General features: G+C 52.9%; 1 protein-coding gene across 1 annotated transcript in view; it reads left to right on the top strand.

Annotated features, from left to right (window-relative positions):
- The first annotated feature begins 2,980 nt into the window (after positions 1 to 2,980).
- Positions 2,981 to 12,037, top strand: part of AGRN (agrin) — a 74,886-nt gene continuing 65,829 nt past the window's right edge. The window contains 2 exon segments of the mRNA XM_029578287.1: positions 2,981 to 3,244; positions 4,780 to 4,827. Of these exon segments, the coding sequence (XP_029434147.1) occupies positions 3,103 to 3,244; positions 4,780 to 4,827 (190 nt within the window). The 5' untranslated portion in view covers positions 2,981 to 3,102.

The raw sequence follows: 12,037 nt of genomic DNA, 5'->3' as shown, positions 1-12,037 counted from the left end.
ATAAGGACAGCAGCCGTCCCCTAATCTGGGAGCTGTGCCCCATTACGTTGCCCGTCGCAGTAGGAGGGTACAGCCGGGCACTACCTGCTCTCCTATAGTGCTGCAGGTGCAGATAAAGCGAGGGCTCTCTCAGGCTTCTGGCACAGGACACGCTGTCCCTCAGAGGCTGCTGCCACCTGCCCGCCAGTTTCAGGCAGTGGGAGGTTGAGGAGGTTTTTGGGTTTTTTAATATTTTATATTATTTTGTTTTGTTCTTTGGGGGATGAGTAATTAGCCAGTTGGTAACAGATTAAATGAAGTTTTTAATGAGGCAGGGCTCTTGCAATTCTTGTGCAGTTTAGTCTAAAAATAGGAGCACATTGATCCTGGCTTGCTGTGGTGATGGAATAGAAACTCACGTGGATCTGTATGGAGGAGGGATTTAAGGAAAAAGAGGCGAGAACGTCGCAACTCCAGCGAATTACAGGAAGCTGAGGCAGCACGCGATGCACTGCTGGAGATCACGGCAAAAAAAAAAAATATATCTATCTATCTATCTGTAGTTTAGCATTGAGTGAGGCAGGGCAGTGTGGTGAAAGGCTGGGGCGTGCTTCAGACAGGGGCCTTCCCCCTAACAAGTGCACAGCTTGGGGGTGGATCCTGCGCTGCCAAGTGAGGTTGTTCATCTGGTGAGATCTAGCTGGAGCCTAGGTGAGTTACGTTTGGGTCCTGACCCCAGTGTGCTCACAGTTTCAGGGCCCGAGGGCGAGGTCCTGCTAAAAATGTTACCAGCTGCTGCAGTAAGCGACTGGCTTGCTAATTAATACTGCTGGGGTTCAACGAAGCACCCTGCCCTGAAAATGGATGCAGAGCCCGGGCTCAGGGTGCACAAAACAGGATTTGTACATGGGAAGCACATGTTTTCTGTGCTCAGCATTGTCTCTGGGCAGATACTTTTCTTTCGACAGAGGTCGTGTGTTATGTGGGTAAAGCCTGCCACCAGGCCCAGCATCCTTCCTCCAGCTGGGAGCAGGAGTTAAAGGGCCAGGGCTGAGCAACTGTGAGATTGTTCAATAAGTTTTTAAATGTCTATTACATCAGTTGTGTACTGAGGGATTTCCCCAGCCTCAGCAGCTTTACTAAACCTTTTCCCCCTAGATACACCATGAACGCAAACCTCTAGCAACCCGGCCCCTGTGTTTCTGCCTGAGGCAATGGCAGGTGCAGTAACTTTGGCCAAGGTACTGAGGTGGGATTTCACAGGTTCCCAGCCTGCCACGTTAACCTACTCCCCCCACCTGCGGGCCCAGGGCTGGGAGTGATGGCCAAGGTCTTCAGTAAGGGGAGCAGAGTCCGTGCCAGGGAACCTGCACCCGCTGCCCTGCTTACATTATTATTATTTATTATTTAACTTCTTTTACTATACCGACACTCAAGACCAGGTCTTACATCCATCAGGATTCTCCCAGGGTGAAGCAACGGGGCCGGCGTGAAAAGGGTCAGCAGTGGGATTTAAACCCTGGTGCACTCCACCACTGCTCGGGTGAGAGGCTGTAGCAGCTGCTGCCAGAGTGGGTTTGGGTTGAGGAGGGTGGGTAGCCCCCCTGCTACTGAGGTGCGGTGTTAAGAAGAAGTCACACGGGGAAACTGCATCCCTAGCGCCTCCGTGGCCTCCCGTCTCCTAACCCCACCCCCGTGGACACTTTTTTTGATGTTGCTGCTTGCTGTGATTTAATATCCTGGTCTTACGTGAGAGGAGCCACAGAAAGGCACCATTTCCTGCTCTTTGCTGCAGGTGTTGGTCTGTCTCAAGGCGTAAGGCCGGGGCTGGCGTTAATGGTTGAGGGGTGAAATGTGCGGGCCAGGCGCACGGTTATTTGTAGCATTGGGGGTACCAGCTAACAGCCTCCTCCACGCGGATGCATCAGGGGTCGTGGATGTGTTAAGCTCATGACGTTGTCTGCCTGCTCGAGTGTGGGGATTACGCCTGGGCTGCCTCCTTGGTTTCCTAAAACATAAGACGCTGCCATTCTGGGTCAGACCGAGGGTCCATCCAGCCCAACAGAGGTCAATCCAGGCCACAAGAACCTGGCAGTGGCGTTAGAGGCCACGCAAGCCGCTACGGTAGGGAGCGCTCGGCCATGCGCGTCTGATGCACTCTTATTACCCCTCATACTGTAAGGGGTAATAGCACCTCAGAAATGCACGGGTACCCCCCAAACCTTCATAGGCTTAGCATTTGCGTGAAAGGAGCGAGCGCTATTAGTTAATCAGGGCAGTACTGAAAGTAAAATGTGCGGCCAAGGGCAGGCGTTAAGTTTTTTTTCTGTGCACCCTTCATTTAACATCAGAGGACTCTAAAATTAAAAAAAAATAATAATATATATATATATATATATATATATATATATATAAAACTCTGCCCGCCGGTCAGTGGGTTAGAAAAATGGACGCGCAGTTTACTGGCGCTGGTTTTCCTAAGTGGTTTCCAGAACCAACGCCACTAAAACAGAGCCTGGGGCGTGGGAGGCACCGAGGACGCGCTATTGGCGCTAGCGCCGTCTTGTTAGCGCGACCCCTCATTTAAATACAGAATCGGTGCCTGGGAGCGGGAGCTGTGCCGGAGCCGTTTTAAGAGAAAGAGCTGCGGCGGCGGCAGAGAAAGCTGAGCGAGGGCAGAGGCAGCCGGGAGGGTGGGGCTGAGCCTGGACCCCCTGCGGGGGGCGGAGAGGAAGGAAGGGGAGCAGGGGGCGGGGGGGCGCCGGCCCCGTGAGGGTTTATGTGCAGCGCAAAGCCTCCCCCGGGCTTTGGGATTTTCCTTGTTCGCCCCTCCGGGCCGGGAGCGCGGCATCTCGATGACTTTTTCAGTGTTTAGCGCGGGGGGGAGGAGGGGGGTGGGCGCTGCTCCTCCTCGGCTTCTGCGCCGCTCGCTCGGTGGCCGCTGGCGAGCATTTCCGCTCCTCGCCGGGTGAGGGGGAGGACGTCCCTCCCTACAGCGCTGAGCGGAGGGCTGCGGGCGCGGAAGGGTTAATGCCGGCGCGGGGCTGAGCTCCCCGGGGCAGGGGCGACGATCGGAGGGAGGCGCGGGGCTGGGCCATGGCGGGGCGGCGCTAGCCCCGCTCCATGCCGGCCACCGCGCCCGGGCTCCGGGGCCGCTGCCGGGGCTCCCTGCTGCTGCGCTGCTGCCTGATCCCCTGCAACCTCTGCCTGATCCTGCTCTGCTGCGCCGCCCTGGGCTCGGCCCTGCTGCTCTTCCTCAACAACTGTACGTGCCGGGACCCCCCACCCACCCCCTGGGCTCTCTCTCCTCTCTCCCTCTGGGCTGTCTCTCCTCTCCCCCTCCCCCTCTCTCTCTCCTCTCCCCCTCCCCCTCCACCTCTGTACTGCCTCTCCTCTCCACCTCTCCCCCCTGCCGGGCTGTCTCTCCTCTCCACCTCTCCCCCCTGCCGTACTGTCTCTGCTCTCCACCTCTCCACCATACTGTCTCTCCATACTGTGTCCCTCTCTCCCCCATACTGTCTCTCCTCTCCCCCTTTCCCCTCTGACTGTCTCTCCTCTCCCCCACTGTCTCTCCTCTCCCCCCTCCCCACTGTCTCTCCTCTCCCCCCTCCCCACTGTCTCTCCTCTCCCCCCTCCCCACTGTCTCTCCTCTCCCCCCCTCCCCACTGTCTCTCCTCACCCCAACCCCCCCTACTGTCTCTCATTTCTTTTATTGGCTTGTGACGCTCCCCACCCTCTCTGCTAGCCTAGTGCCCCCCCCATGTAGCAGCCATGTCTCTGTCTCTGTGCCAGGGTCTGGCTGAATGTAGCAGAGTTTGATGCTCTCCCAGGTGGGCTGAGGGCTGACCCTGCTTCTCTCTGCATTTCTCCCTCTGTCACTCTTGCAGGGATTTCTTTCCTAACTTCCTGTCCAGCAAAGACGGGGACTGGGGTCCCTCGTCCTGCCACAGATTAAGTCTTAGAGCTGAGAACAATTTCCTTTTCTCCCCCTCTGAAGCATATTTCAGCCAGAACGCTGTTACGTGCCGTAATTAGCTGTTGGAGCAATACAGAAAATTCAATTAAGCGAGGAGCGGAGGAGATGGGATTGGAACCTGGGTCTGACACTGTCCCCAAGCCCTGGAGCTGAGAGCGTGGCCGCCTGCTCCTGCCAGCTCTGAGCAGGGCGGGCACAGGCTGGGCTGCCGGAGGGGAGCAGGGAAATGTTTCTCTCATCCCTTCCAGAGGGGCAGAGGGTGCACCCCCTCCTTTACATGAGGTGTCGGGAAGTGATGAGAGGCGGGGAGGGGGACTCTCACTTCCTGATACCTGTTCAGCTTTCAGTTTTACAGGCAGTACCTGGGCTGGGAGGAGGTGAGAGGCAGCGGCTGCTGTGTCTGGAGGGGACCTTTCCAGAGCTGCGGGGCCCTGGACCTGCACCGCTGACACACGGGGCAGTTGGGGAAGGGGCTGGATCCTGGGAGGTAGGGACTGCAGGGCTCTGTGAATCTGTGCCTCCCTCTCCTCTCCTCTCCTCTTTTGTCTGGCTCTGAGGTGGACATTAGCCTGGCAGGAGGATTCACATTCCCAGGTGGGTTTATGCTTTGTAAGGACTCTGCCACTGCCTCTGCCTCCATCTCGTGCCCAGGAACCATTCTGCTGGGACTTGCTGGACGTGCGATTCCTTCTTCCCTTGGAAACGTAACCGTTCCTGCTTCCTGCTGACGGGCAGGCTCAGTGGGGAGAAGTCGGTGTGCGTCTCCTGTAGTTTGCACCTCATGCACTGCTCACAGGCCTCTCTCTCTCTCTCTTCTTTCGCAGATAAGCCGGTTTACCACTTCCAGACCCCACAGCCAACGCAGCAGGATGGTGAGTGGCCCAGCAGAGGCTGGGGACATGGGCGAGCTGTGATATTACTGCGTCTGCCAGGACTGCTCTTTCTCTCCCTCCATGCCCTCTTCTAGTCCCAGTAGGTGTCGCTGTGCTGGGGCAGTTGGGGGGGGGAGGGGGTCCCTGTCTCTCTGTAGAAGAAGCTGGGATCTTGTGAATAACTGAACTGGAGGGAGGGTGTGGGGCTCAGGGGGTCCCTCGAGGCTTCTGAACACCAGCACTCGGTACATGGGGGCGGCACTGACGCCCGAGACTGGCGTGGGGGGGGTGCATCTCGCGTCTCCAGCGCTGATAGATAAAACAATCTGGGAAAACAAGACCGAGCAAATTAAACACAAAACCTTCTCAAGCAAAACTGATTTATGAAATGGCAGATCCCGCGGTCCCCAACGTAAGCGAGAGAGACGCAGCGCTTCCACCGCACCCCACCTGCTCATTCATCCCTCCCCAGAAAAATGCCAGAACTTAATTTTCTCCCGCTTCCCCTTATTTGCGCTGGGCTTTTTCTGTTCCTGCTGTTTTTGGGGAAAGGCACAGCTGTGAAGTGGGTGCCCGGCGGGGTGGCAGCAGCCTGTGGGCAGTGATGGAGTGGGACAGCCGCCTCGATTCCTCGTGCTCGGGGGGCACGGAGAGGTTTCCCGGAGGAAGGGCTTCCTGCCAGGCATGGAAACGTGAGCTACCACTCGTCCCCTGCTCTCCTTCTCTCCAGCTCCTCCATTCATCCCCCACCCTCTCTGTAAAGATGCTTGGAGGTATCTGAATGTCTCTCTCATATCTCCCCTACCTCACCTGTCCTCCAGGGTGTGCAAGTTTACATCTTTAAGTCTCTCCCCATCTGCTTTAGACTGAAGACCACTGCCCATTTTAGCAGCCTCCCCCTCTGGACCAGCTCCATCCTGTTTCTATCCTTTGAAGGTGGGGTCTCCAGCTTCGTACACATGGAGCTCTACAGCTCTGCTCACACAGAAATGTTTGGTGCTGACGTTTGCAGGACTGAAGCGGGACAGGATTCAGGATCGTTTGGATGCGGTCTCTCCAGTCTTGTCTTGGTACTGACCTCTCATGACTGCAGGGCGTGTGACGTCCAGGGACAAACGTCAGCCTGTTACAGCCCCTCTGCCTGGGAACGGACACTGTCCTTGCTGCCGCAGTGCCCTGGACCCCAGCTGACCTCTGCCTGTCCCCTCATCGAGGGAACATATTTTCTCTTATGCCCAGCATCACGCGGAGGAGCTGTACAGGGAGGCCTTCATAAGCTTGAATTATTTGCTGCTCAGGCCCCTCTCCACAATGTCCATGCTCCCTAGGCAGGGCAGTGATGTCCCCAGCCTTTCAGGGGAGGGGAGCCTGAGAAGGCGGCTCTGTAATTAAATGTCTGGCCCCCACTGGGGAGCATTTTCTCTATCGCACTTCTACATCGCTGGCTTTCGGTGCATAATTTAACATCTGCTAATTAATCTGGATCTATAATTAGTGCCCTCAGCTTCCCAGGCCAGTCACCTTGTGATGAAGCTGTAATAACCAGAAGCTAATTCAGGTTTGTTCCCCCAGCCCCCTCCCTTCCAGTAGCCTCTGTCTCGGGTTTGGACCTGACCCTGTCCCAGCAGGAAGGCCCGAGCAGGTGCTCTGGAATAACCGGATGGAAGAGGGGCTCCGTGCCCGGACACGGACTCTGGCTTTCTACTCCCCTCACAAGTGCTGATGTCTGAGGGGGCAGTTTTGGGGGATTGGCTCTAAGTCCAGAGACCCTTTTTGAAGTGGGAGAGAGAGATTTAACCCTAAGCTGCCATCCTGGGATTTTATTTTATTTATGTGCTTTTATATAGCGACATTAAACATGGGCATCACATCGGTTTACAAGATAATTTTCTGATAATGTGACGGCGGTGATATTATCTTTACATTGTAACGTTATAAATAACACAGCTATGTATTGCTTTAAAAGTTGGAACATTACAAACATTGAGTTACCCATGTTAACACATTTCTTAACATTGTCTTTAAAACAGCTAAACGTTAGTGGTGAAGTGTGCTGGTGTTTGTTTGAGATGTCATGAGCTCTCTGTTGGGATGTGAGATCTCTTGGCGGGAGAAAGGATGGATCTAGGTAAGGAGGGTTAATTGACGTTAGGTTAAGCTTTTCGGAAGAGCCAGGTTTTTAGGGCTGTTTTGAGGAGAGGGTTCAGTTCGGAGTTTTGTTGGTAGTTTGTTCCACAGCGCGGGACCTGCTATTGAAATTGCGCATTCTCGCCTTGAAGTGAGCTGTGCTTGTTTGATGGAAGGAATTGAGAGTGGTCCAGTGCTTTTGGAGCGTAGGTTTCTTTGGCAGGTGTATGGATGAAGGGTGTCCTTAAGCCAGTCAGTCTTTTCGTTGAAGATGGATTTGTGCGTGAGGGTAATTTTGCTGGCAGGACACTGATGCTTGGACTGCATGGATGAATCCCGCTGAAGTTAGTGTTGGATTAGAGTGACCGAGTCAAGAGTGCCTGCTGCTTTCTCTCTGCTTATTCCCTGCAGAGATGTACTCTGAGCTCTGAGCAGCCAGGAATTGATTTTCAGCAGCTGATTTATCCAGGGCACTAATCCATTCTCGTCAGAAAAGATGGGGATTAGTGACTGCCGCCCTCCTAAATTCAGACCCTCGCACCACTCACTCTGTTCTATGCAGAAAGTCTGAATGAGAGAGAGCACATGGGAGGAGTGGTTCTAGGCCAGCAGTGATCTTAAGCAATCAACGTGATTCAGAAGTAAGGAAGAAGAGATGGTCCATTCCTCTACAGCGTGGCCAGACTGAGTGTGGGGCTGTGCACGAGGGCACCCCCTGATGGTTCAGTCGCTTATGCGGAACCGTGTCGGAGGCCTTACTGAAATCCAGGTCCAGTCCATCTAGCGCTCGCCCTACATCCAACTCTCTGCTTACTCAATCAAAGAACTTGATGAGATTCGTCTGACGAGATTCACCTCTGGTGAAACCGAGCTGCCTCCGATCCTGCAATCCATTGCAATCTTCTGTTTTAGCAGCGATTCCGTTGATTTGCTCACCAACGCGATCAGACTAACCAGTCTGTAAGTTCCCAGCCACCTCCTTGCTTCCAGTTTTAGGAGTAGGATCCACATCCATGTTTAAACTGATTTTTTATTTTATTTATTGTACTTCACCAGCACGACTTTGATATAGGCAGAAGATAAATGCATGCACGCATAAATAAATAAATAAACCCATCTCCAATCCTCCGGATCTACTCCCGACTAAAGGTCATCCAGTGGAGCAGGATCTTGGGGTGACTGCATCTGATGATCTGAAGGTGGCCAAACAGGTGGATAAAGCGATGGTAAAAGCCAGAAAGCTGCTTGGCTGCATAGAGAGAGGACTGGTCAGCAGAGAAAGGGAGGAGATGCTGCCCCTGTACAGGTCCCTGGTGAGACCTCACTGGGATTACTGAGTACAATTCTGGAGACCGCACCTTCAAAAGGATAGAAACAGGATGGAGCTGGTCCAGAGGGGGAGGCTGCTAAAATGGGCAGCGATATTTGTTCTAAAGCAGATGGGGAGAGACTTAAAGATCTAAACTTGTACACCCTGGAGGAAAGGTGAGATAGGGGAGATATGAGAGAGACAGTCGGATATCTCAGAGGTTTCCATGCACAGGAGGCTCTAGAACAAGGGGTCATGGGATGAGGGTGAAAGGGGGGAGACTCAGGAGTAATCTTAGGAAATATTTCCTTACAGAGGGTAATTGATGCATGGAACGGCCTCCACTACCCTCTTTTGTAAAGAATTCAAGAAAACCTGGGTTAACGAGCATGGGATCTCAGAGGGAGTTGCAGGACTGTAAAGCTGAATGAGTTGGTGTGCATGGCAGACGGCACTGGCCAGATGCTCTTTCTCTGCCGTCACTAACCATCTCCAGGCAATAGGCTTCCTAGCTATTCACTGCATCCAGTGACTTCCCATCCTTTAAGTGGTTTAAAGACCTCTTGGTTTGAACCATTTCAAAATAAAGGCTCAGCAGCCATGGTGGGACAAAATTGGGCAATGTCTGCTTGTTGTGCAGGACCATGAGACCTGAATGAAAGAGTCTCCCAGCAGATTATCCCTGCGTTCACCCACCTTTATGAGCAGGTGCCCCCGGGATGTCCCCTAGGGCTAGTGACTGTCTGCTTGCTTAACCCAGCATTACTGACTCGGACGTTGTGAAGCATGGGGGGCTCTGGAGGGGTGGGTGAGTGATTGCAAGGCCTTCTTGTCAAGAGCTGTCTAGTGTGCTGCTTGGGGAGCCTGCATTTGCTCCTCTGTCCCCGGGGCTTCATTTCAGGACCATAGCTCTGTCATTTCTTCCTAGTTCTGTGTAAACCGGGCTGGTATAGTGTGACGAGTCCATGCAGCGTGAAGGATAGTGACTCCTGAAGCGGTCATTATCGCAATATAATTGATCCCACTGGGAAGGGAGTTTTCTGGGGCATGAAGAAGGTTTAATATCTTTTGCTAACAGCCAGTTTTAAAGGTATTGTAGCATAGTTTAAAATGCATCAGTTCCATGAAATTAATTTGGCATTGTTTATAAGCTAAAGAGCTGTTGGAGCGGAGGCTTCGTGTAGGGTTGTGGGATGTGCGATTTGGCTTGTCAGGTTGCAGAGGCAGTTTTTGGCTGATGTGTGACAGAGGTTCAGGTGTGCTCTCTGCAGCACTGATACCTCCCCAACTCTGAAGCAACGTGAATCTAGCGAGCTAGGCCTGGGGATGGTATTTTAACCCCCGATTCTGTGCTCGATCAGCGCAGAGTGCAGGAGTGCACGCTCCAGCCAGTGAGAGGAGTCGTCGGGGTCCTAGCAGACCCGTGCACAGGCTCGGCACTCAGAGCGGGCAGCTTGCATCTCTGCACTGTGCTTCCCCTTCCTGCGTGTCAAGGCCCTTATTACTCCAGACTTGGAATATTTTGGGGATCCAGGAACAGGCACGAGGTTACTCCATTCCCCAAAAGAGAGGTTTTGAAGGCATGGTGTATCACAGTCTTTCTGGAATTGGCTTCATTTGGGGCGTGGGGACTCTGCCTGCTCCTCCAGGAATTCCTCCCCTCTGGTGGCAGGGCGTCCGTGGCGAGGGAGGACGGTGAGGGCCTGTTTGTGCACTCAGCGTGTTGTAAAAGTGCTTAAGCCTTACTGTGAACAGTTTCAGTGCTTCTGCTGACGCTGCTTTCTCAGGAAGCTGTTTCTTTACACCAAATGGATAGGATTTAATTGAGACCGTGGTACGATAGCCACGCACAACTGCATTACTGCTGTGTGTGGTTTGTGTTTTTGATCTGCGCCGGGGGAGGGGCCGATGCAGTAAGACGCGCGTTGAAAACTTGGTGCTCGTATTGAATGCCCGTTTCCCTAATGTGCACGCAGCCGCGCCCCTGGGCACCCGATGCAGTATTTAAATGAGGGCCTGCGTAAAAAAGGATGCGCTGGGGGAGAATTGTGCGTCCCTAGCGCTCAAATGCATCGGGCGCCCCCGGTTGCAAGGGGTGCTCAGTACGAGCGAGCGTTTGTATCCCGCTCTGGCTGATTTTGCTGAGGTTGCTGAAGACGCCCATAGCCAAGCACCCCTTGCTATGGAGACCTAAATTGTGCATCCAGAAGAAATCAAGGCAATATATATTTATATTTAAACACCGCAAGCAGTACATTTGTGTCACAACGAGCCTAGGTAGGAGGAACCACAGAGGACTATATCTTCCTCTTTCTCATGAGCCCTTGACCCGCAGATTGATTTTATGCCACCTTCGGGGCTGGAATTAAATTTGCCACATTAAAAAGTGTGCATTAGGCACCCAGCGATTTTCTGCATCGGGGATAATAACTGATAGCGCTCATCACATGTAAATTCCATTACATGAGGTTATGGGCTACGCAATTGTTTGGGCGCGTGTTTTGGAAGCGCTAATCTTATTGCATCAGATGCTAGCCTAATGCGTCCAAAACGCACAAACCTGTGCACTAGGCTGGGCAGACTTTATTGCATTGGCCCCCAGGGATGGCCACATGCTCATTGCTGCAGTGCAGAGGGATCCTGGACCCTATAGATCAGCAGCCCTCTGAGTTTCAGGATATCCACATTAGGTACATTTGCATAGACAGATTGTATTGTATGCAGATGAGTCTCATGCATACTCATTCTGGATATTGTGAACAGCAGACATATTTATTTATTTATTTTTATTTTTATATTCCACTTTTTGGTGGAAAAAGCGGATTACATTCAGGTGCTGTAGGTTTTTCCCTGTCCCTAGAGGGCTTCCAGCCTAATTAGAAATCCCCCTGGTTGGAAGCCACCCTATGAGCAGATCTGTGGACCTGGTGCATGTTCACAGAAGAACCGGCCCGATTCTGTGCTGTAGGCAAGTATCCAGCACAGCTGCCCGTTCCTCTGGGGCCCGCAGCATGGTCCAACAGAACCACGAACACAGAGCAGCAGCATCTCCTGCCCACGCACACACATCATCATTATTTTATTTTAAAAAACAAGAAAGGCTAATGCCTGCAGATGCGATGAGGCACCATGTGGCCCAGAAGTGTTTGCTTAGGTGATGTGGCTTCTATTTATACTGCACTGAAGGGGCGGGAGGAAGTCTCTGCGGGATTTAACTGTGAATCAGCCGACTCCTGCTGTCAGCATCTTGTGTGCCCCAGAGAGGCACAGCAGGGACGTGGAGGAAGAACTGGAGGGGATGTGCAGTGGTGGGGTCAGGGTCTGGGGAACGGGAGCTTGGCTATAGGATGTAGAAGTATTTCTTATTTTAATACAGCAATTACCAAAACTGCTCTGCCATCCTCTACTGATCCTCCAAATTGTAGAAAAATTAATTGCTGCTAGCACGTGGCAGCAAGCAGTCCCGAGACGGACTTGTAATGTTTGCTATCCAGTGTCAGCCCTGGGTGGGGGATGGGGGACTCGTTCTCTAAAGACTCGTTGGGAATATGAAGAATCGTTTGGTTTATCTGCATTTCAACAGAAAAAAGCCCTCATAAGCATTATTACATCCAGATTATGCAAATATATACAAGAGCGCTAGATTATATGCGCTGGAACTGTCAAGAAGTGTGCAGAGGAGCCTGGGGATGAGGTACTGAGGAGAGACAGAGAGAGACATTAGGGAGCCTGGGGATGAGGTACTGAGGAGAGAGAGAGACACGGGATGAGGTA

The sequence above is a fragment of the Rhinatrema bivittatum genome, chromosome 15 (genome assembly GCF_901001135.1).
Source record: "Rhinatrema bivittatum chromosome 15, aRhiBiv1.1, whole genome shotgun sequence".
NCBI lineage: Eukaryota > Metazoa > Chordata > Amphibia > Gymnophiona > Rhinatrematidae > Rhinatrema > Rhinatrema bivittatum.
Note: the sequence above shows the minus strand (reverse complement) of the source record. Positions and strands in the feature narration are given on the sequence as shown.